The sequence below is a fragment of the Silurus meridionalis genome, chromosome 3 (assembly GCF_014805685.1).
Source record: "Silurus meridionalis isolate SWU-2019-XX chromosome 3, ASM1480568v1, whole genome shotgun sequence".
Lineage (NCBI taxonomy): Eukaryota > Metazoa > Chordata > Actinopteri > Siluriformes > Siluridae > Silurus > Silurus meridionalis.
Window position 1 is genome coordinate 21,571,854 of NC_060886.1, and position 23,856 is coordinate 21,595,709.

The 23,856-nt window shown below is 40.5% G+C and overlaps 1 protein-coding gene across 2 annotated transcripts in view; it reads right to left on the reverse strand.

Moving 5' to 3' along the window:
* The window catches only part of nrp2b (neuropilin 2b), a 67,293-nt gene extending 50,595 nt beyond the window's left edge, over nt 1–16,698 (reverse strand). Inside the window, exons 1-2 of one of the 2 annotated variants that reach the window (XM_046844596.1) lie at nt 15,930–16,696; nt 9,766–9,940 (exon numbers count right to left, since the gene is read on the reverse strand). In XM_046844596.1, the coding sequence (XP_046700552.1) occupies nt 9,766–9,940; nt 15,930–16,002 (248 nt within the window). In that variant the 5' untranslated portion in view covers nt 16,003–16,696. Of the gene's footprint in view, nt 1–9,765; nt 9,941–15,929 lie in introns of both variants that reach the window. The other variant, XM_046844602.1, reaches the window with a different exon arrangement.
* Nucleotides 16,699–23,856: the final 7,158 nt, after the last annotated feature.

Here is a 23,856-nt window from a genome sequence, read left to right on the forward strand (position 1 = left end):
AATGTGATTTGAGATGAATAAATGAATAACACACAGGCGTTCAGTGGTTAAAGTAATACACACAATTAGTGTTAATAGAATAAGACCAAACCTGATATGATTATAAAGGACCCTGAAGGCCAAAATACACATACGCGTTCTCATACATATTCAGAACAGATATACTGTATGCACACACAAACACTCAAAGCACAATGCGTACGTCTTTATAGACTGTCAGTTTTTTTTTCAGCAGCACCCACTATAATGAGTTCGCTCTCTTTTTTTTTCTCTCATTACATCCTCGGTTTAAAAGCAGCGGTTGCCTGAGGAGTTTACGCTCGCTGTGGTCAAAGGGGCCTCGATCTCAGTTAACTAAGGAAAAAACACGCCTATTATGCACTTCAAACATTTCCTGTCTGATTACACAAAATGGACTCCATTCCTCAAAGACACAAAAAGCTGACCTAAATGACAAGTAAATTAAAAACAGCTCAAATGCAACACGTATGACAAAGCAAGTAAGGGAGACAGAGGTTCACTACAAGTTCATATTGTAAGGAATTTGATTAGATCAAATTGATTAATCTGCTTTTCCTTCTCAAGCTAAATTAAAATAATTTTGGTCTTAAAAGGGAAAAGGACCGAACAATACAGAAGGAACTGCTGAGCTGCCATTAAGTCTAATGAGGATGTAAAGGAAGACAGCTGTCCTGCTAAGCGCTGTGCAATCACACTAACACAGACGGTTTTTCTATAGAACTGCTCACACAAGTTCGTTCAACAGTAAAGCGTGACTGGTGCCAGTGTGTTGAGGTTGATCTAACCGCAGTCTAATGAGCCTGTGACTCCTCACTGCACTTGAGCTGAGGAGAGTCATTGTTCAACAATCAACTCCAGCTGAAGAGTTCGAGAGTCGCCTGCCGGAGAAGTCAATGAGCCCCAATGTGAAGAGCTTCGTCTCTCATTCTCTTCTTCCAGCTGCTCACACATGAATCAGGCACTCGGAAGACAAGTCGTGTTCTCACACAGAAGGCTTTTAGAATTAAGTGACGAGTGTCTTTGCTTAACTCTGCTAGGCAAAGATGCTTCTGAAGGCTTCCGTCTTCACAAAACTGAATCACTTAGGATGGTTCGGACTTCCTGGGTAGGAAATGAGAAGCAGCAAGTGTGGTTAAGTTCTCCTTAAATGCTGCCATCAAGCATGTATAAATGAATTCCATTGGTTTTGCCAGTCATTAGGTTAGGCTCTGGATGGCTGTGGGGCTCAAAAATAATCACTTCCAATAGATAAAACAGAGAAAATATCATCAAATAAGTAGATTTGCATCTTCCCTCTATTATCAAAAAACTCTTACTATCTAAAACTTCTTTCAAAAATGTAAGACTTTACTTATCACACAAACTATTCCAACTACTATATTGTTGCTGATTGTATGTACTGTATGTTCTAAACTGTTCCAACGACTCTGTTGTGATTAATGTTCTGCACAGCATAAATTTATTGTCTTCTATTCTATTGTCAGTTTGCACTGTAACTTTTCCTAATCTGCCCTGCATGTTGCCCAGTGATTATCTTGTACCAAACTGTTATCAATTTCCCACAATATCTCAGGCATTGGCACTGGAGAACGCTGTTTCACTCTGCCAGCTAGAATGAAAATAAAGCACTCTACTCTTCTAATGCTACTACTTTTCATACATTATCTTCTGTCATTGACCTACATGCTTCACTGGCCTCATCAGGACCCCTGCCAGCAAGAGACACCTCTCTATTTCCTTTTCCCATCCTTTTATAACTATCAAAGTGAGTCTGATTGCTGGAAGATGAAGGTGTGACACAGTTTAGAAGGCGGAGGCTGTGTGCCAAGAAAGGAAGGGGAAGGAAAAGATACACCGAAACCCAACGCTGTTTTCAGTTCATTACGTGAAAGACACCACCAGGTGTCTTCAAAACCATTAAGCATGTACATACCATTATGAGCACAAAAATGACACAACGAAAACAGTGATAGCTCAAAGATAAATGAATGTGGGGATTGCAATCATCCTGAGCAGCAGTCCTTGCTGTGCAGGCTATTTGTAAAGAATTTCTTATGAATTAATGTATTCCAAATAACTAAATGGATTCCAAATTGTGAAAAAACACTTTAATTGAAACCTAACTGATGTAAAAATAACTTCAAATAACATGAAGTTGCATGTTAACGCAAGGTTAGAAAACAAGCTGCTTTTTAACACTGTGTAATGGTATGGGATCTGTGGATACAGGAACTTTAATTGTGCCTAATGTGCTCAGTATTTGGATAAAATAAATGTGGTCTGTGGATTTGTGGATCGAAGGTGGTCCTTGGCAGGAAACATTAGTGTGCACTGTCTTTACAAGTCTCATGTGATAAGGTTCAGAAGGCAGAATTCATAATGAGTATGTGATTTTCTCACTCTGACATTCCAGCATTTAAACATTCTGTACTGACATGACAATTAAAGATACATTTGCATTGTTGAAGTGTGGGCTCTGATATAAAAGAATAATTAAAGCAGGAATAGAACATGGCATTGGCATTTAAAAAATAAAGGATATAAAAAAACAGCAATATAAGTAATAACAATAATAGTAATCAGAATCCTTTCTATCTTTTTTTCATTCTGGTACAATTTCATCATGCTGACAGCCAGGAGCAATGTGTTATTTGGTTTGGTACTCTTGAGGGAGCTCCAGGGGGGTTTGAGCAGTTAGAGTTGCCTTCAGACTCCAATTCAGCCCACCCATCAATTAGCGGACACACACGCGCACACACACACACACACACACACACACACACACACACACACACACACACACACACACAGGCTACAATAGCAGCATTCATGCAGTGATGAAGACACACGGGGTGCGATACCTGCTCTCTAATCATGACAGTCACATGACCAGGAGCATTAAAGTAAAAGGGATGATTCGATTTCCATAGATTTTATTATGGTATGCCGTTGCTGTGGTTTCATAGCAGTTAGAGAGAGGCATTGGAATATTCGCTTACATTTATTCCTGAACTGAAAGTTTCGTTTTGTAATTTCCTTTTGTATCGCTCCTTTATTACTGTCATTTTGCCATGTTTTTTTTCCCTCCTGTGTGTCTGTGGGAACTGTTCATGGAGTTTTTGTTTGACATGATCAGGGTAACGTGTGTGTGTGTGTGCGCACACACACACCACCTCCTGCTCTCTGAGCTGCCTGTTAATTGCCTTTCACACATTCTATCTTTCAAACAGGAATCTTTTTCACACCTGCACACACCCATCAAGCTTCAGAGATCTGCTACACTCATCCTCTCTCGCCCTCTCTCTCTCATTCCCTCTCTCACACACACCCACACACACCCACACACACACACCCTTGGTAACACTGGGTTAATGAGCGGCCACCTTCTGCTTCACAGTGCCACACAATGACCATCACTGTTTCACTGTCACACACCAAAGCAATGATCTGTTTACAGTAAGGCAACATCAGTAATGTTAACAAATAACAGTGCTTTTAAAAAAAGTAATGAGAAAAGAGTCCCTGGTAAACAGCCCAAGGCCTTGCCAAGTATCTGCATATAAACGTCTTCACACTTTTTCCTGCGGTACAAAGCTTACTCAGAAAAGAAAGAAAACCAAATAGACCTTGCAAAGAACCTGTAAAAACATTTTGGGTAAAAAAAAACATTTTGGAATTGGCTGCAAATCATTAACTCTGTGTTTGAGGTAAATCACAGTGTAAACTTGAACTGGTCATTTTTTTGGGTGTAATTTTTTTTTCCTTATTACCAACAGTCAGTCAGGGAAATGAGAAAAGAAAAAAGAAATTGCATAAAATAAAAAAGGCAGAGACATAGTTTCTGGTATCTAGTGTCTGTGTGACAAGAACCAACTGTCATGAGAGGCTTTAAATATTTTATAGCAGTGACTTTATAGATGTATGTCCCCCTAAGTCAATTAAGGCAGTGTTATATCTCAGAAAAATCGTGCTTTTAGACAAGGCCATGGTCCTCCGGCTCTGCGACGAAAAAGTTAATCGTCTTCAATGGCTGTAACAAATGTTTCTGCAACCTGAGTAAGACTGTTATACATGTGGGACATTAATGAGTCCCCTGTAGTCCAGCTCTCCTTCATGCCGTCCATTGATTCTTCATTACATGTAGAAAAATAACCATTGATCAGGTGGACCCCCGGGAAGTGGTGTAGGACAAGGTTATCATCAATGTGTCAATTCACATTGCAGAAGAGCTAGCAGTACCGTACTGCTCTTTCTGTGCACTGTACAGTAAGAAAAAAATGAAAAAAACAATCAGGGGAAAAAAAGGGAAAAGAGATGGGGGATCTGTTTGTCTGGATTTATGTACAGCAGCATAGTTCTAATAACGGAGTCTGATTCATTGCATTGAGCCTAGTCAGGGTAGATTAGAGTTCATCTAAATCCATGTAATTGTCATAGAACCATCCACCACAGACAAGTCTCCTGTCCTCAGCTGGGGGACATTAAGATGCCGCTGGCTCTGTCATTGCAGCTCTGCATGCGTGAGGAAACAAAACTTTGAGTGTGCTCCAAGGCTACTGTAGTAATCCAAGATCACTGTTGAGAGATGTTAAAACAGGGCCAATGATGCACACAGAGCCCTCAGTGGAACACATGTGAAGTGTTTAAACACTGGTTAGTTGTGGCACTAGTGCTAATCTTCAGGGTAAATACACCCAGAGTGCCACACATATTGTAATATGTAAGAAATAAAGACTACTGTCTGCCAATTGTTCCCAAACCGGAACCTAATTAACATTCTTAATGCACAGTGCATGCTAACCATGGCATTCATTACTAAATGATAGCAAGCAATTTCCAGGCATGTTCCATGACAATGTTTGAACCTTGTGCTTTATACGGTGATCAAACTCCATATGAATGAAATCTTTCGTCAAAAAGTAAAAGGCTATTTACTTCATAGAGATAAAGCAGGAGTTCCAAAGTGAGAGGGTTCCATAAAGGAGGAGATGAAAGAGCAGACAGAAAGACAGACAAAGAGAGCGGAAAAGCACCTTCAGCCAGCTCATCCTCGCTCTATATCCATTATCCATGCCATTCAGGAATGTGGCTTGCTTGATTGAATTACAGATATATCATAATAAATCATGTAGCTCTTTTTATATTCATTCAGCATCAATCTATTTATAACCCTGAGGGGCGGGAAGCTGTTGGCGCTGTGCCAGGTTTGTGTGGAGTGATCTGAATTATAATGCACACTGCAGAGTGAGGCACAGGGGCGATGTTGTCATGATTATTCCAGCTGAGCCTAGAGCTGTGAGCCACAGACCTGATCGCCCATCCTGACACTGCACTTCTTCCCAATGCAAATACAATCAATGAAATATTGTCACTGCAAACACTGACACTGCAGCTCGCCCTATCTACAAATATCGCAGTCTTCTCACGGCGCCTGCTGCTTTCTACGACGCCCCGGTTTTCTCTCATTTCCCATCATTTCACTCTACACTTACACTTTTATGTGGGAAATACTAATTAATCAGGAAGAGGTTAAATGTGATGCAGAGTCCATTGAAGAGTGACACCACAATCAACGAGAACAATGCACGGAAAATTATCCAGAGCCTCATAAGTGAACAAAAGCAAAAACATTACTGGGAAAACGAACCATGACACAATATGCTGACACCTTTTTGAGGCAGCTGATTTAAAACATTAGTGCTGGGAACTCTCCACAAGAAGATAATCCACAGTTAATACAAAAGAACAGAGGAAATGTCTGGGAATGGGAACAATTTAGAATTCAATGGTGGGCGTACACACCAGTATCGAATATATTAATTAAGAATACTAAATAACACTATTGTACTGGCTTTAATAATGGCACCTCACGAGATGTGAAATTTGACAAAATGAATCAGGAGCCTGCACAGATAACAGAATGTAAGTACAAAGAAGGTAGAATAAATCTATTACTTGTGGGATTTTTATTCTTGTATAGGATCCTGTGAAAATGTTCTCGAATGTGCAGATCTGAATGTTCAGGTTTCTTTAAAATACAGTTTCGCTGCAAGTTTAAATAAATTACAGCATTATTGACAAACAATAATGTCTTCTGATCACTGTTTTTTTTTCTCTCATCTCTTTTCCTCTGCTCCATTGTTTGTGAGGCAGAGTGAATGCATTTGCATTTTTAACACCATTTGCCTCTGCTCAGCACACTCATCCATTCTAGATGAACTCTGGCATGCATCTCCAACAGCTATTTGAAAACTGTTCAAAACAGCCTTCGCAGTTTTACCCCACTCATGAGACAAACTACAGGATCTAAACTAAAGTCTCTTTAGTAAGCAGGCTAAACGCAAGCAGCGCAGATGGATCAGTGATGGAGAACCAGGAATAAAGAATGAGATTCACCTTTGGAGATGAATTATTTAAATTGGACAGGAGTAGGAGTGGTCTAGAACAAAAAAGCAGAGGCAGAGATGAGGATGACAAAATGGAAAATAGAAATAAAGGAGGGCAAAAGGTATGGCTGTAGACCAGACCGCTAAAGACTGAACTTTTAGTTTGAGTGCAAGGTGATAAATTTTTTCTCTCTATCTGGTAACATCTGTCATGTTACATCGGTGTATACATTTACTCCAGACCGGGTTCAACTTGTCTGGCTGGCACTGACATGATCCCTGAGCTCCATAATAACATCTGACAGTTAAAACTTCTCACGTTAAATAAATTAAATAGGGCACTTAGCTGTCTAAGGAGTGGCTTTGTGGCCAGGAGAGAGCTAAATGGGGCCTGCGGATCAGATATACAATACAGTAGTCTGCTCACAAAGTCTACACCATATAATGCTGGTGTGATTCATATACAGTAGAGCAGAGGAAAATGCATCCAGAGACTGACTGTGAAGTGAAGAATTATATGGTGCAATGTGAAGTCAGGTCACCAAGTCATGCTTCTTCCTCAACTGTTTTAAATAAGCACTTGTTTATGTGCTCTCAAATTAGACAGCTGGGATATACACACTGAAGTAAGCTAAAGAAACACACCGCCACAGGCTAAGTGGCCTTTGCTACCCAAATGGTTATGCAGTCTATACTGAACGGTGTAGAGGAATCCCCTCTACCCTCATGTGCATGGGCGAGTGTGCTGTTTTTCAGCTTCCTTAGAGTCTGGACTCTAGCCTGAGGGGCTGGCACAACAGGAGCCATCAGAACAACACTGCTTTTAATTCATCTTCAAAATCCCCTGACTCTCTCTCTCTCTCTCTCTTTCACACATACACACTACATATTGATGTCTAACTATAAGTCTGTATGCTACAATAGAAAAGCCTGTCCACTTCACAAAGATGTTAGTGTTATAAATATCCAATATGGCAGCCCCTTCAGCTATCTATCCTGCTAGGACACACTATTTACTCTCATGAAGATAGTTAACAAAGAAGTAAGATAGAAAACCTCTAACCAAACAGCTGTGAATGTTGCTATGTGCCAGTGGGTACAAGTTTTATTACTTGTTTTTAATGAGACACTTGTGTTGACTGCACTTTCTCACTTAAAATCATGGTTAGCTATATAAGCAGTGTCAGTAGTAGCTGCTCGGGCCTAAATTCAGCCATCTGGATCCAGAAAATGTACTTAATGATAGAGGGAATTCAAGTCAAGTGGCTTTATTGCCATTGCATCCATATACAGCTAGTAAAATACACAGTGAAATGAAATAACGATCCTCCAGGAACACAGTGCTATATAAAACAACACTGAACTACAAAAGATAGCAGAGAACTAACTAAGCCTACTTAGACCTGTAGTAATGCTAATAAAGAAAACATCAGGAGAGAAAATTATTTCTAAATTTAGAGATGTATCGATTGGACACTCGCATTAAATACTGGCAAGTTTAAAGCAGACATGAAAGCTAGGTGCATAAGCAAGTATTTACTCTCAACTGTTCATTTTTAATTCAGGTTGGATCAAATGCATAAAAATGTAAAATGTATTCTAGCCTGAACAGGGTAATGACACAGATGTATTGCAAGCCACAAACATTTATCATTTTATTATGAGCATGAACACAGGATACAGCTTGCCCTAAACCACACTACAATTATACCTCTGATGTTTCACATAACCTGCCAACAGAAGCTTGCTGATATTTGGCTTAACCATTCACAGAAACAGAGCATTTCACTTCAGCTTCAGTTTACTAGTACCCCTAGATAACAAGACAACTAGCATCCTTAATTAGTGTTCAAAATCTTATACCGACAAATGTGGTTTTCCCTCATCTCTACACGAGCCACCAGCTTTCAGTTTGCTTCCAGTTCTGGCAATATACCCAGCAGGCAATCCAACACATACCAGTGGGCCAACATGTACCACTTCTCTTCAGATCAGTATAAGAACGGCCTACGAAATCTAAAATTTAAGCTCCGTGTGGAAAAAATGTGAAGTTGGGATATAGCAGAGACCTTCATGCTGGGAGGTAAATAGGAGAGAGAAGGGAAAGAAATGCTCCTAGCTGCTGATTTTAGCTTTGTTTATCTAAACCGAAGAACATCCTCTCCAAGTAACTGGGGAAAACACACGCTGACCTGTTTTTCTAAAAGAATGACGTGCACCAGGTTTCCATAAATAAATGAGAGTCTTCCTACTGAGTAGTGTTTACTAATGCACTTGTGAAAAAAAAGCAGCTTCTCTCCACGTGAGAAGTGCGATGTAATGGAACATGCCAACTCAACAAAATCAAGTCGAAATTCAGGAAAAGTACAAAATATGGCAGCGATGTACAATGAGGAGTAACTAAAACTCTGAACGAGAAATAGATCAGAAATCCACATCCCTCCCTCCGCTCGCTCTCCTTTCATGTTAGCTAAGATAGAGAGCCCTGACAGGAAGTCTTTCAGCAACAACTAGTAAAATATTCATGCACTAATTCTAACAAAGAAATGTCAAGCCTGTTTATGAAGATCCTTGTACATAAAAAATACACAAAATGCATTAAGGGTTAGTATAGTAAAAACGTTCATCTAGACTCAAAAAAGTGGCAAAATCTGGTACAAACAGCTTTACGACCTAGTTATCCTATAGTGTTATATCATAAAGGTTAACTGCACTAAACATCTGTATTAGCAGAGCAGTAACCTAAAATAAACTTAATTTCTGATTCATCATCCATGCAGTTCCACTACTGACCAACAGGGGGTGAACTAACCACAGTAGCCACCAAGCCTGTGAAATGCTCTCAAATCTATAATATACATTACAATAAATCTCTGGGATTCAGCAATGCTGTGTTTATAGGATATTTAATGTAATAGTGTAAGCTTCATATGCGTCCTTTGAGATGAATGCAAGACAGACTCAATACTCCCCAGTTGAGCACTGGGAGATTCTCTAAATGCAGCTTAGTGCCAGATCAGAGACTCTGTTCACATGTAACAATTTTAAAGAATAAAAGGAAGCACGAAATATCGGCATATCAGTGGCTTTCTGTCCGGAGTCTATTAACACTTCAGAATCCTCCATCTGCTACGTAGCCCATGATTCATAGCTCTCACACCTCAGTGGAAGATCAGTTCAGTGTTTGTTACCTAAGTTTTTGCTTCATAACATATTTAACAGAATACATGAATATATAGGTTATATAAATACCCTGAATAGACTTTCCATACCTAAGCAGTAATTTAAGCATGTATTCATGCATATAGTAGGTATTTATTCGTCTGTTAATTGTGTGTGTTACGCAACATCCTCTGACCTGCAGTCCAGTCTTTCCAGTTCGAAGTGAGGGTTAAAGTTGAGGACGATGCGCTGCGAAGGCTCTGGAGCTGTGATGATCCAGCGGCAGTCCTGGTGAGGTGGGTACTCCTGGGGGTAACCAGGCGTGGTGATATAGCCTGCATCGCTTGCATCCCGGTGCCCACCACAAGGCTCTGTAAATGAAGCACAAGGTCAAATACAGTTCAGATGATTGAGTTCTTTATGGTTAAGTCATTTAAAAGGCTTCACAAGTGTATAACACAGGATTGTTCAAATATTTGAATTGTCACCTGAATCAGAGAATATGATGCATTTGATGCATAAAACATCAGAATCAAAGTTGTAAAGTGTAGTTTATAAACTGTTTGTCCTGCGTCCTTTAGTGAGTCCGTTTCCTGTCATGTAAAAGCCAGAACATGCCGACTGCAAACATTAGGACATGATCTCTGATACAATCTTCAGAATAATACATCAGTAAAATAATAAGCCCTCTAGTAAACAGAGTCACTATCCTGTGACAGGAAACGACATACAGGCTGTGTGTCTGCTTCAGGTCAAAGGTCACCTTAATGCTGTGAGATCAGCATTTGGTCACAAAGACGCCTTTCTGTAATAGGAGCACAGAGAGGGCACTCTTTCCTTCATTGATTCATTCATTATTTTCTCTATGCCATTTCTTCCCTCCGTTTTGATGTGTCTTCACCAGGTTAATCTATTACAAGATGTCAGGTAACTCAGCTGAAATACACCCCCCCTGAGTGTACAGTTCTGTTTGTATATCTTATGCTATAACTCTCAGGAGCTGCATATTTCAGATTTGAGAAGAACTTAACATATTAATGATTAACCAAGTGGGTGGGAGGCTTAATAAATTGCAGCCATGCCTAGCACTGATAGGAGGTAAACGACTCACATGACTTGACGAATCGCACACATTCTGATCTAAAAATACACACTCACCCATCAAAGTTAACTGCCGACGCTTCAGCAAGGGCTTACATACATAGCCTCACACTTGTACATTACTGTACGAATCTGGGGTTGATCCAGTGCCACACAGAGAAACTCAGTTGGGGATGCTGGCAATGTGTTCAAAAGAAGTGACAGGTTTGATTAAGTGCTATGGCAGGTTTCCACAACGCATTGTGAAGTCGTATGTATATGACAAATATGTTCACTCAGGGGTTATTCAGACCCCAAAAACTTTATAGCAGCATCCATATCCTTCACATGACATTCAATTGTAGGAATCGCTATAGATTTCTGACTATTATGCTTATATAGATGACTGTTCTAGGCTCTGGACCCTTCACCAAAGCCCTTCATGTCAAATACTGGGGGAAAAAAGACTCAGATGGCTGAGATGTAATAGACTTTCAAGGGGTGACATTTGGAAGGCTATTAGAAATTTAAAGGTGTGCTTTCTGCTCCATTGCATTTGATATGCCAGACTGCCCTTCTCCCATTTCCCCGATGGCCACAGAGCACGCCACTACATCTCTCTCACACACAAAATATGTACAATAGCCTGAAACATTTCGGCCTGTTTGACAGCAATTAAGTGACCCCACCACTGCCTGCAGCTCTTTCAGTGCTGTTTAGCATGTACAGGGTTTTGTTTTAGAAATCCTGCCACCTCAACACTTTCTTAACAGACCTTGTTCTATGTCTGTGTGTGTGTGTGTGTGTGTGTGTGTGTGTGTGTGTGTGTGTGTGTGTGTGTGTGTGTGTGTGTGTGGTGCAACTAGGTTCGATAGGCTGCAGGCTCTCATTAGGGGGTGCTCTTCCTCTGCTGGCTCTATGTCTCAGCAGCACCAGCCTGCCACTGCATGAGAATTTATATAGGTTCAGAAAGAAAGGAAGGAAAGAATGAGAGAAGGAGATAAAAAAGATGGACTGAGAGAGAGAGTGAGAGAGAGAGAGAGAGAGAGAGAGAGAGAGAGAGAGATGCTGCTGTGCAGTGTGATGGCCTCATGAATTATTGTGCCTGTGCTGCTAAAAGAGTAGATCCATCTACACACTGTGCCACATGCTATCATAGCAACAAACAGTCACGGGTACTGGGGCAACAGCAAGAACACACTCAAAGCTTGGGGTTTGTGTACACGTGTGTGTGTGTGTGTGTGTGTGTGTGTGTGTGTGTGTGTGCTTGAGTTCAAAACGGATATGATGCCGTCCTTACTCTTAAAGTGAAATGTAGATTTTACAGAAATGCAAATTTGTAAAACTGCACTATGGAGATTCAGAAATGACGCATTTCCTTTTTCCAATTTGCATAAATTAATGACAAATAGCTGCATTGCTGTGTGTCTCAGTAAAAAGATTATTGGGTCTTGACAGTGGAAAATTTGCAGCATATCTTAGTAGTGCCCACACAAATGCTCGTAAAAATTTCCTAATTCCAATAAACTGATCAACCGAGGACTGATTTATTGCATCAATGTGCACCGTTTTGTTACTCATGCGCACATGCAAAGCGGATGCAAACACGACAGCATGAAGATCTGCTGAGCAGAGATGTTTCCCTGGCTTGAAATAGAGAAGATCAATGATTTGTCAATACAGGCTTTCAGATTCCCCCCCCTTTTTTCCCACATTTCCTTTCCTTGGAAAGGCAACACTGCATTCGGGTCTGATTATAGAGCTGCACTTGCTGCTTGTACGTACGCATGCAATTCTAAACTTATCTCATTCATCACCCTTTCCCGAGCCATATGGAACTGTAAACGGTACAGGAGAAGGAGAACAAGGCTGCATTATTTATGGTTTTCTTTCTTGTTTTAAATTTCATTGCAATAGGGGTATTTCGGCACATTTCTCACTATCGCCTCATGAGAAGAAGTAGAGAGAGAAAAAAAAAACTACAGAGAGAAACAAAGATGAAATACATGAATAGTTGTTTACTGGCCCAAATGCAAATAGTTGACATTCTTTTTTTCAGATTTAGAGACTCATCTTTTTAAAGAGGATTTTATTGTTCTACAAAAAAAGAAAAGAGATGTGAAAAAAGAAACAAAGCAACACGAGAAGGCAACTACATTCTCCATAATGGCTGTTGTTCGCACAGATACCACACATTTATCCAATTCTGCTCAATTAGATCTGACAGCAACAGATGCTGTTCTAACGGGCTTGCCACTCAACCTACGGCAATTATTCTGGCTTTGCCCACTGAATTGATACTGTGGGGTGGCAGCAAATTTGAGTGAAGACAACACAGAGAGGCATCACCATTCATGCCTCTGAGCTTTGGCTTCTTGACTACCCACAGTGTTCCATGGAATAACCTTGACTGAGGGTCTGTACTGGAATGCAGGAAAACACTGATCTGCTCTCTCCTGTGATTCTGCTGTTAGCACATATGTGCTCACACACACACACACACACACACACACACACACACACACACACACACACAGGTGCTGTTCGGTGGCTGCCAAAGTCTTACATCTGTGTCTCATCAGTGTGTGTGTGTGTCAACAGTATAAAGAAATAAGAGGAGAGACTGGGCAGAACCTGACTATGAACATCTCTTCCTCTCTCTCTCTCTCTCTCTCTCTCTCTCTCTCTCTCTCTCTCTCTCTCTCTCCGTTCACACACATACACAAGCAGAGACAAATGGGTTGAGAAAACATACTGCTGACTTACTTTAGCAAACATAGAAAGGGTACAGAAAACCTCAGCGATATGTAAGAAAAGTACACAGGGAGGAAAAACCACACACAAAACCTCTAAACAACAAAACAGAAAATGACAAATGGGTTTAGCAGGACAACGATAAACCCCTCTGATGAAATTTTAAAGGAATCATATCCCCTTGGAATCCTGTGAAACAACTGGCTCGAAAGTATAAACATTTTCCAACTCCCCTCAGAAAGGCAGCGGAAAGTGCAGCCAATGTGCAATCAGCCAACTGAAAGTACATAGAAAACTCAACAAGAGCAGATATTAAAGCTAAATTCCAGCCACGCTGTGCAAATGCCACGAGCAGCAGCCTGCACATGCCGTGTTGGTGCTTGTTTACAGTGCTGGTGCTCTGCAGGTGGCCAGGTGAGTGTGTGTTTTTGCACCAGCACCAGCATTACCTGCAGGCACAGGTGACCCAACAATCGGTCAAAAAAGTGCAGCGCACAAGTATTTACACACAGAGTGCACATACACACCACACACACACACTCACATATACGCACACACATATACACACACGAAGCAGGTCTGATGATTTGAGCAGAGCTACTACCAGAGCCAAGCACAAAGAAAACAGCAGAGGCTGACTGACAAGGGTTTTCCATTTCCACAAGCGGACTTCAGCTGATAATTAACTTCTTTTTAATCACTGAGATAAAGAGCTTAAGCTCCTCCATGCTATCACATATCCCTGATGACTGAACCGCTCCTTCAACCGGGTCAAATAACCATTGCCTCTCTTCAGTCCCTTCTGATTCCCGAATCGAAGGCGTTATCCAACGCATATCATTCATCTACTCCTAAGCTCAATGCGAAACTGAAGTCTTCCGCACAACGCAAACACAGCAGTTCTCAGCAAGAGTGCAACCTCGAAAACAAGTATCCTCTTTTGGGGAAAAAATTTTCCCCCCTCAACATGTCTCTTTGGCATTGACAGATCCGATAAAGGCATTCAGAACGATAACTGGACTAATGAAGTGGCTGTTTTTGGGGGAGAAATCTGGGCTTTCAGAAAAGACCCCTGAGGAAAAACCCCTTGTGGATCGGTGACTACAGGTCAAATCAGAATAGAATAAATTTTAAATAAAAAGACGCTATTTACGCTGTTAGCAGGGAAATATAAAAATAATTGTTTATGCTAAACTATGCTCAAACTAAATTAAAATGATGGATATCAATCAGCTGCACTTTTATGACAACTCAGAACATTAAAAACAACAAATGCAAATGGTTATGATAAAAAAAATCACATGAAAAATGGAATTAATAGCAGTGATTTGGACAAGTTCACTGTTACATTACTATTCATACCTGTAGCTTCTTCATATCCAAAGCTTTTAAGACACATTAGAAAATCAGTAAATCTGTCACCAGTCCAAAACTGATACTGCAGTGAAAAAAGCAGATCCATTACAGTGTGTTTTAGGTCTCGGGTGAATGTATTTCCTCTTAAACACTGTACTTGGTTGGGAACATGCTCTACACACACACACACACACACACACCATGTCCCGCTCCACACATGCACACAATCCGATCCTAACACTAATGCTCGGTCTGACTAACACCAGCTCTTCATAAAGAAGAGCCCAGGTACAGGGTCTGGAATAAAAACTGATCACGAAAACACGAGATTTACCCTCATATGCCCACTCTCACGAGTCTTTAGTAAATAAATCTATGAAATTCTGTGGACAAAAAACTGATAAACCATAACACACACAAAAAAGTGATGGTGTTAATAATACAGAATATGAATAATCCATCTCTTCAGTGTATTTCTACAGTCCATGCACAGCTTTAATTACCGCGTGTGCACTCGATTACTTAATGAATCCTGGAGAAACGAGCCCATTCATGCAAAAAAAAATAAATAAATAAATAATACAAGTAAATATATAATTAAATACATCAAATCTGCTGGATTTCACGAAAGCTCGCAAATCCCACTCCATTCACTTCCCCGGTGTGGTGAAGGCAATCATTCATTTTTTTTATTTTTTTATTTTAATAAAGATAAAATAAGATCGAACTACGGAAACCTTTCACACCTACAACGTGAAATGCAAAAATGAAATAAAATAAAAACGCATCTGGGCATCTTGATGTTTATCCAGCGCGCGCTGCTCTATAACACTAACACACAAAGCTCTTTACTGATAAATATTAATAATCTCATAGTGAAAAAAAGCTCACTGTCCTAATGCACTTATACTTTCTTTTCTTTTGAGTAAAAAAAAAATCTCACACACTATATATATATATATATATATATATATATATAGTGATCTTAAACGGATGTTGCAGGTTTAACACCAGTTGCCACCTGTTAATAAAACACACACTGCACATTCTATTTATATTTGCATCTATAATGCAAACACGAAACACTAAAACTGGGGGAAATCTGTCTGTTGCATATAAACATGTGGCTGAAATTATGAATGGTTTAGAATAAACGTGCATTGAACTTACCCTCATCTGCGCGAACCAGAGATGAGAAATAAAGCACGAGTAAGCATCCATAGAGTCTGGTGGCTAAATCCATCTTTCCGGGTGAAGTGTGCCACCCTGGGAGGGGGAAAAAAGCGTGAAAGTGGACTCTTGTTTCTTGAATCCTGGCCCTCTTTTTATTAACGGCGTGGAGAAACGGGTTTATCCACCGAGAAGAGCTTTGGTGCACGGTGTTGATCGCTTCTGTACTCTGCTCTGAGCTGTTCCTCTCTGCTGTTCCACGCGCTGCTCTTCAACACGCAGAGAAAAACTCAGATCAGATCAGAGCGCGCGCTTTAACAACATGCCCGTGCAGCAGTACAGGCAAAAGAAACAACAAACAAATGAAACATTACAGCTTTCTAGAGAACTTTTTCTCGCTGAGGTCTGACCAAAAAACATGCCAGTGACAGCAGGACAGTGTGGGAAACGAGCTGCGTTAAGTTCGACTCGCTTGATTTCCCCACGAGCTGTTGGAGAAAGTGAGTAAAGCTACTATCCAAATCCAGATGACGCCAGGTGTTTATCTGTCTGGGGTTTTTGTTTCTGAGTTTTCCTGAAGAAAAGAGAAATGTGCGTAAACCCCGTGAGAAGATCGGAAACTGGCGAGGAGAAGCGGCGTTCCCGTGGAGCGCGCGCGCGGTGTACTGCTGCCTTGCGCTCCTTCCGTGCGCGTGCAAACACTGAGAGATGCGGCTCCGAGCTGTAGCCTACGGCATGTGAGTGTGTGTGAAAGAGAGAGAGAGAGAGAGAGAGAGAGAGAGTGTGTGTGTGTAACGGCATCAGGACGGCGAAGCTATCGCGTTACACACACGCAGCGCCTCGGCCCGCCTCCCTCCCTCCCTCCATCTCTTTCTCCCTCCATCTCCCTCCCTCCCTCCATCTCTCTCTCTCTCTCTCTCTCTCCCTCTCTCTCCCCCGGTGTGTGATTAAAGAGGAGCGCTCGGCCGAGTTATAAAAAGACAGGGTGAAAGACACACTCGCAAACGCCAACGTCCACCGCCGCAAAAAAAAAGAAAAAAAAAAGAAAAGAAAAGAAAAGCCACATATCGGTTAGAGAGTATTTCTGGAAAGCAAGGCACCGCCTCACCCATGTTAATAACACTATAATAAAACAGTAATAACAACAACATAAAAAAAAGTTCAGGAGACATAAAGGCACATGGTTCTGGTAACTGGCCACATTGCCATGTCTTTAGTGTGGTGTCCTGCCCGGAGTTAAGAACCCGATACCGCTCAGCAGCTTCAGGCTAAAAAAACTCAGATAAAAATACAGATGTAGCACAAACCTAAAGTGCTGAGCTAAGGATTCGATATATACGAGGGCCAGGTGAAGGGGATGGATATGGCGATGCGTAGCTGAGCTGGAATTCATGAACATGTACTTGATCACGCAAGGTCAAGGTGCTTATACATGGATATACATATATACTTACTAGTCCTTGGCCCTGTGTTTTTCTGTTTCTGTGATTGTTGTTTTATGCTGTTAAATGTAGCATCAGGGTTCTGGAGGAACGTTGTTTCATTTCACTGTGTCAGCTATATATGGTTGAAATAACAATAAAAGCTTCTTGACTCTTGACTTGATATTATTATAGTGTCAAAATTTTAGTCATGTTTTGTTCACAGCATTGATCGAAAACTAACAAAACGTAAAACGAAAACCTTTTTTACTGGATGTATATTAAGGCGTGTGGTCAATTGGTACACTTGCGTCGTACCATTAGCTGTTCTTATGACTGATTTCCTGTTCCGTCGCACATGCAGAAATTCTCAACGGACACAGGAAAGCAGTGAGGTTATGATGTAGTCATTGTTCTGGTAATGAGCAAAAAAAAGATTTTTGAGAAGCGTCCACCCACGCCACCTTTAGTCAGTCTCTAATTCTGCGATGTGCATGTTGATGTAACACTATGGAGATGAGGCTCAACAATAAAGAGAACAAAAAAGAGAAGTGATCATTTTGAGGGAACAAAAATAGATGAAACCTTGTAGTATACCACACTGCACACATCAAAGTCTTTAGCATCCATCCTTAAGATCAAGCCAAACCAACTGTCATGCTCACATGTACTGCACCCAGCGCTGGGTCCTCACTGGCCCCCTAAATATATACAACACACAGACCTCAATGACACAGCAGCCTCCAAAAATAAACTCCAAAAGCTGCTCCTCCTCAAGCATTCTAACCAGCATACGACAAAGCAGCGGCTTCAGACCACAACACCCACTGATGCACTGAGCATGGACCAAAAAGCAATGTGTCATTAAGATTACTTTAAATTACTCTAAAGCTGCACATGATTTGTGGGCTTTGCGTGTCTTGTCCTATGTTTTTTTTTTTTTTACTGAAGTCACATGACTAGTCAGTAATTGTGGCAGGCTGAAGAAACATGAATAAAATCCTCTTGTTGTAATAGAGAGATTTGCTGGCTTTCTCTGTGTTAATGAGTCAGCATGATGGATCCTCAAGGGAGCCTCTAGGATCCACTATGATGTCCTTATCTACAGTTGAGAGTGTCGGCTTTTGCCAAGACTGAGCTCTGAGCTTTGGAGGTGATACAGTTTGACCAGTTTGACCTGAGAACCTCAGGCTGTCAGCAGTAGCGCTGACTGAAGCTGTCTGTCAGATGTTTTGAAATCAGTCACGCAGGTTTTTTTTTTTTTTTTTGTCGTCATGGTTAAAGTTTATATTTGAAAATGAGGTGCCGATCTGGAGACAGAACAGAACAGTTTTCTGGGCTCAGCGTTGACAGCCCTCTCTACACTTAGCTCGACCCTCCACCGACCTAAAATCATCCATCTTTAGGGCTATTGGCAGGCTGAGTATGGAGATCTTTGTGAAGAACAGTGAAGACTCTGTGCTTGGTGTTTTGCGCTGTCTGCACCGTCCGCCTCACAGGAAAAGGAGCTCAAAGACCCCCTGCATGTGTTAGGATGTCTGAGTTTCAGTATACACACCAGGACAGGTGAACATATTTCACACAGCAGTGTATCCAGATTAACAATTATCGGTTCACAAAATTAGAGGTAATCACATCATTTTTAATGATCCAAAAATGTGGTTCAGGGTGAGCATTTAAGGTGGTCAAAGGAAGGTGAATTACAGTAATAAAAACAGATGCAAAAAGAGATCAAAGGTTGGGGAATTTAGGGCTTCTTGTCCACATTCTTTAGGAGTAGTAGCTGCTTCCTTGGGCATCCATGTGATTACACTCCTGTTTCCCCTTTTAATCAAAATCTTTATCATAAATCAAAGTTAGTTTCATTTACTGTAACAGAAGAATCAGAAATTAGCTGATACAACTGCATTGGGATCTTGGGAGGCATCACAGAAATGAATAATAATATTTGTTTGGAAATACAAGCAACAGACCCCTGTGTCATGTCCCCATATCTACTACTGAGATATTCATTACAATACAATAGAAAACTCCTTGAAATGATTTTTAGGAAGAAACCTTGAAAGAGAACCAGACTCAAAAGGGAACCCGTCCTCATCTGGTCTGACACTTGATTTTAAGATTAAGTATCTGGAGTGGAATGTAAAAATCGGGGACAACATTATTCTAAGATGCAAATCTGAATCAGAAATTCCTTAGATAGGGCAAAGGTCAGACACAAAGCAGTGTTATCAGTGTTTACAACATGTCCGCTGTTTCTCTCTTCACTGTTATCAGAAGTTATAATGTGGCATGCCCACTGAGGGCAAATTAAGGGTGGAACACTCAGTGGATGGCGTCTTAAAGAAAACATGGCGTCAATCATTCTCCCTTTGATGGTCTATGGAGCATGTATAGCCCCATATGCGGCAGTGCTCACAGCGTAAGAATTCTGTATGTGTCGAGACATTCTTGTTTACATGCTCACACGCACAGCCTCCCTTAGGCTACCATCAGTGAGGTGTACTGACCTCACCTTATGAGAACAGTAAATTACTATGTCAACAGCAAATGGATGCTTGTGACAATCTAATTTACAGCCTGGCTGTGCTGATAGATATCTTTCTCCCTTAACTGAAAAAAAACTCACACTAACACACATGTACACACTCGGGTCTTGGGTTCATTTTCTTTTCACACATGCTGCCACTGCATTTTTTTTATGTTCATTAAGAGCTAAACTGTACGTGTGACCAAATTTTCAAACCCGCCCACGGACCACATACGCATGCTGGTTGTCGATCGGGTCGTCGTTCCTTGTCTGATCTGTTCATCAGAGCACCGAGGCTGTGTGCAGCAGGCCGAGATCACAGCGCAGTACATCTTGGGCCAGGTCTCTGCAGGAGAAGCCTTTTATTTGGCTATTTACAGCCATGTGTCACTGCTGCTGCCTCTGGCATGATTATCACTGTAGGATGAAGCGGTGTCCGGGGGTTCCTGCGGCACAATAGTGACTGAGGAAACTGCAGACCTCATTATCAACAGAGCTATCCAGCCCTCCCGAGGTCTATCTACTCTGTACACTCACATTCATTCAACCAGCACACGGCACCAACTTGTAGATGTGCTGCAGGCCTTTTTTTTTTTTTTTTAATGACACTCAGAGAATTATTTCGGTTTCTATTGTTTTTAATGAAAACCTAAATGTGATCGATATTTCCTGCATCTGCATGATAATTAACAATAAATTATACTGTATGGTACACACAATAAAAATTACAATGAAACACCTCTTTAGTGTCAAGTCTTCAGCCCGTATTTTGGTGACAGCAATTCTGTGCTGATCCATAAGGGGGCAGATGTCTGCCAAGGGATGACTGGGAGAAACAAGTGGTCAAGTAAAGCCTGAACAAGAAAACATCACCACTATCAAAGGAATACTTTGATGATTGGAGAAAAAAAAGCGAAGTACAAAGCTTTTATTAGAGGTAGATCTAAACGTGCACAGTGCTGATTACTGCTAAAGAAAGAAGAGAGATTTATATTTTATGCATATGCTGGAACCTGCACATTTCTATGATAATCACACACTCAGTCTTAATCCGATTCTAGTTGCTCTTCTTTGTTTCCCCTCCAGCTATTTCTGGTCTCTCACAGGTCTCACATGTTTCTTCATATAATCCCCCCCCCACCACCACCACCCCTTTTATCTAATTATATGAATCAATAAACAGTAAGCAATTAGAATGATAGATAAAAGCAATAGAGTAAAGATTTATTTATTTATTTTTTAATGCAGGTTATCTTTTTTTTTTTGTTGCCTTTTTACTGTTTTTTCTAAAGTGCATTTACTTTCAGGGACACTGAGATCATTGCTACATATCTATTAATCTTGCTTTTAATTATGTGCCTTTACAACCACTGTAGCAATGACAGAAATACACACTTTACACAAAGCTATGCCTGTACTGAATATCACCACAGCCATTGATGAAGCTTACACAAGGAGATTCCATTACAGCACACCACTGCCTGCAATAGTATTCGGTGATGAGTTTCTTTGGCCCAACACTTCTATTCATCAGGGTTAGTTTGGCCATTGATAAGCCTGAGGGTCACAGGTCAGGGTTTCAAACACTGATAAGGCTGTCTATGGAACCCCACTGGGCTGATTGGAATCTGAGCAAGCACGGAGACGCAAGCCAGTGATGGGACACTGATCAAACAATGAGAGCGACCTCATCCGTCCTCACGCCCTCCCTGTCTCTGTCTCTTTTACAGCATGCTTATCTAAAACACGACATGCTCTCAGCTGTGGCTCCTGCACCTAGAGCTCGGTATTTATTCTGGTCCTAATTACACCAGTGGTGTTCACTTAGTCCCTCTGTCTGCAAGCCGTTAGCTTGTTTACGGTAAATCTCATCTTCTGGAGAGCATGCACAGACAGTGGGAAGTAAGTCTTGTGACTACAGTGCCTTCAAGCTGTTCCCCCTTTTGTCTTTTGAGTCTTGGGAAGCATAAATGTTTGAATGTACAGTTGTGCAAAACAAAGCAAAACTAGATAAAAAGCTGAGATGACATTACCTGTAGCTCACTTACTGGAGTTGTATGAGTAACACAGTTTGGGTTCACCTACATTTGGGTGCAAAAGTTTATAACATTATGGATGTTGAATGGACTAAAAAAAAAAAAAAAAAAAAAAAAGGAAAAAGGAAAAAGGGTACCTTAAAATTTTGCTTCCATAGCAATATCCGTATTCCACATTGTTATACTGAAAAATGTATATGTTATGTACATGTCTTTTAAAACACAAAAAATGGGATTGACTGGACATACACTTGAGTATAAATCTTTTTTTTTTATCTCCTAATTTGTCTTCTCAGAGTTTGCAAACTTTTTTACTTAAATGTATATTGCTATATTGGCAGGATGAAACTCCTCAGTACATCGGCCAGTGCTCTGGTTGTAACAAGAAAGCCAAATTTCAAAGACAATATCTCAAAAGGAAGAGCTGTGTGTCCACATCAGCAGATTTTTTTATGTAGTATATAGCACCAGTTACAAAAATAGCTGTGGATAGTGATGACTGTGCATTACTTGGTTTGTGTAATACATACACCAGATTGCATTATACCTGATATTTACTGAATACAGCATTCTCCCACTAAACATCATTAACTTCGGGCTGGCACAACGACCTGTGTTCAATCACAAAACCACGCTACGGTATATGCGGCTTTTAAAAGAATTCACCCAAACTGCAATTCAGACATTTTCCTGCATGTTGATAGGATTTCATCAACTGAAGTAACCATTTGTGTAATTAATTTGATTAATAAAATCACAAATACGGCTTACATCTGCGTTTTCTCTCTCCTTCTGCCACTTCGCTTCGAGTCTGCCCTGAGGTGGCTTTAAGCAGTAAAAACAGATTTACTGGGTGTCTGACAGACCACATGAGAGCTGTTCGTTGTTTCTGCACTGTAGAAATGAAATCCGGTGGGTTTTTTTGAAACCTTCACAGCTAAACTACACATTCCAGGTTTTTTCAATAAAAAAATAAATAATAATAAAAGAAAGAAATGAGGTGTCAATACTCAAACAATGAATGTCAGAACTGAAGTGTTTATTTTGTCACTGACATGGTTTTAGTTAGAACTGTACTCAGTGTGTGACTAATTCAAGAATTAAATCAATAAATACTGAATTAAAGCCCTGCAGCTAGTGTTCATTATTTTCATCTGGCGTCCAATCTATCTGTCTTTACCAAAAAATAAATAGCTCTTATATTTCCAAAAGAAATAATGTGCAGAAATAGAAGTTAGATTAGTGACATTTTAGAGAGGTGTGGTATGCCAGGAAAGGAAATTAACTACGGGGGAGTTTAAAAGGCCACCACAGTTTAGAGCCCTGGGATTATCTTAAAGTCTAAACTATTCAGAAGCGGCCCCTAACAAATCCTCTGCACATAACAATGAAGGACAGGACATGTTAATGATAAACCTCACTTTAGTTGAGTGAATCTCTTCATCCCATTGTTCAGGGTAAGCAGGGTGTGATTGCTCTCTAACCTCTGGAAAAGGAAAGGAAAGGCAGTGAACAGCAGTAAAAAATCAAGAGGCAGGTAATGACAAATGGAGACTGATTGTATCATGGTTCATTAGAGCATGAATATAAGAAAGTAGATTACAGTTGTACTGTATACAGAAAATAAAACTTGGCACAGAGCCATTTATTGTTGCTTTCTCAAATTAGATCAATCCTTTATTAATCAGAAATGGGCACCTCATACTTTTTATTTGTTTAATTTAATGTTAATGTTAATGTTAAGGTTCGTTAAAAATGTGAAAACTGCTTTTGAGGGACACGTGCATGTCTCTTTTTGCTTATATGTAACAAACTAAGTAATTTAACAGTATGAAGATTTACTTCAATCAAACAAATATATAAATGTACAGATGCTAAACTTTATTTGAATTAAATAATAGCGTGAATATCAGCTTTAGACACTTTTGGCATCCAGACAG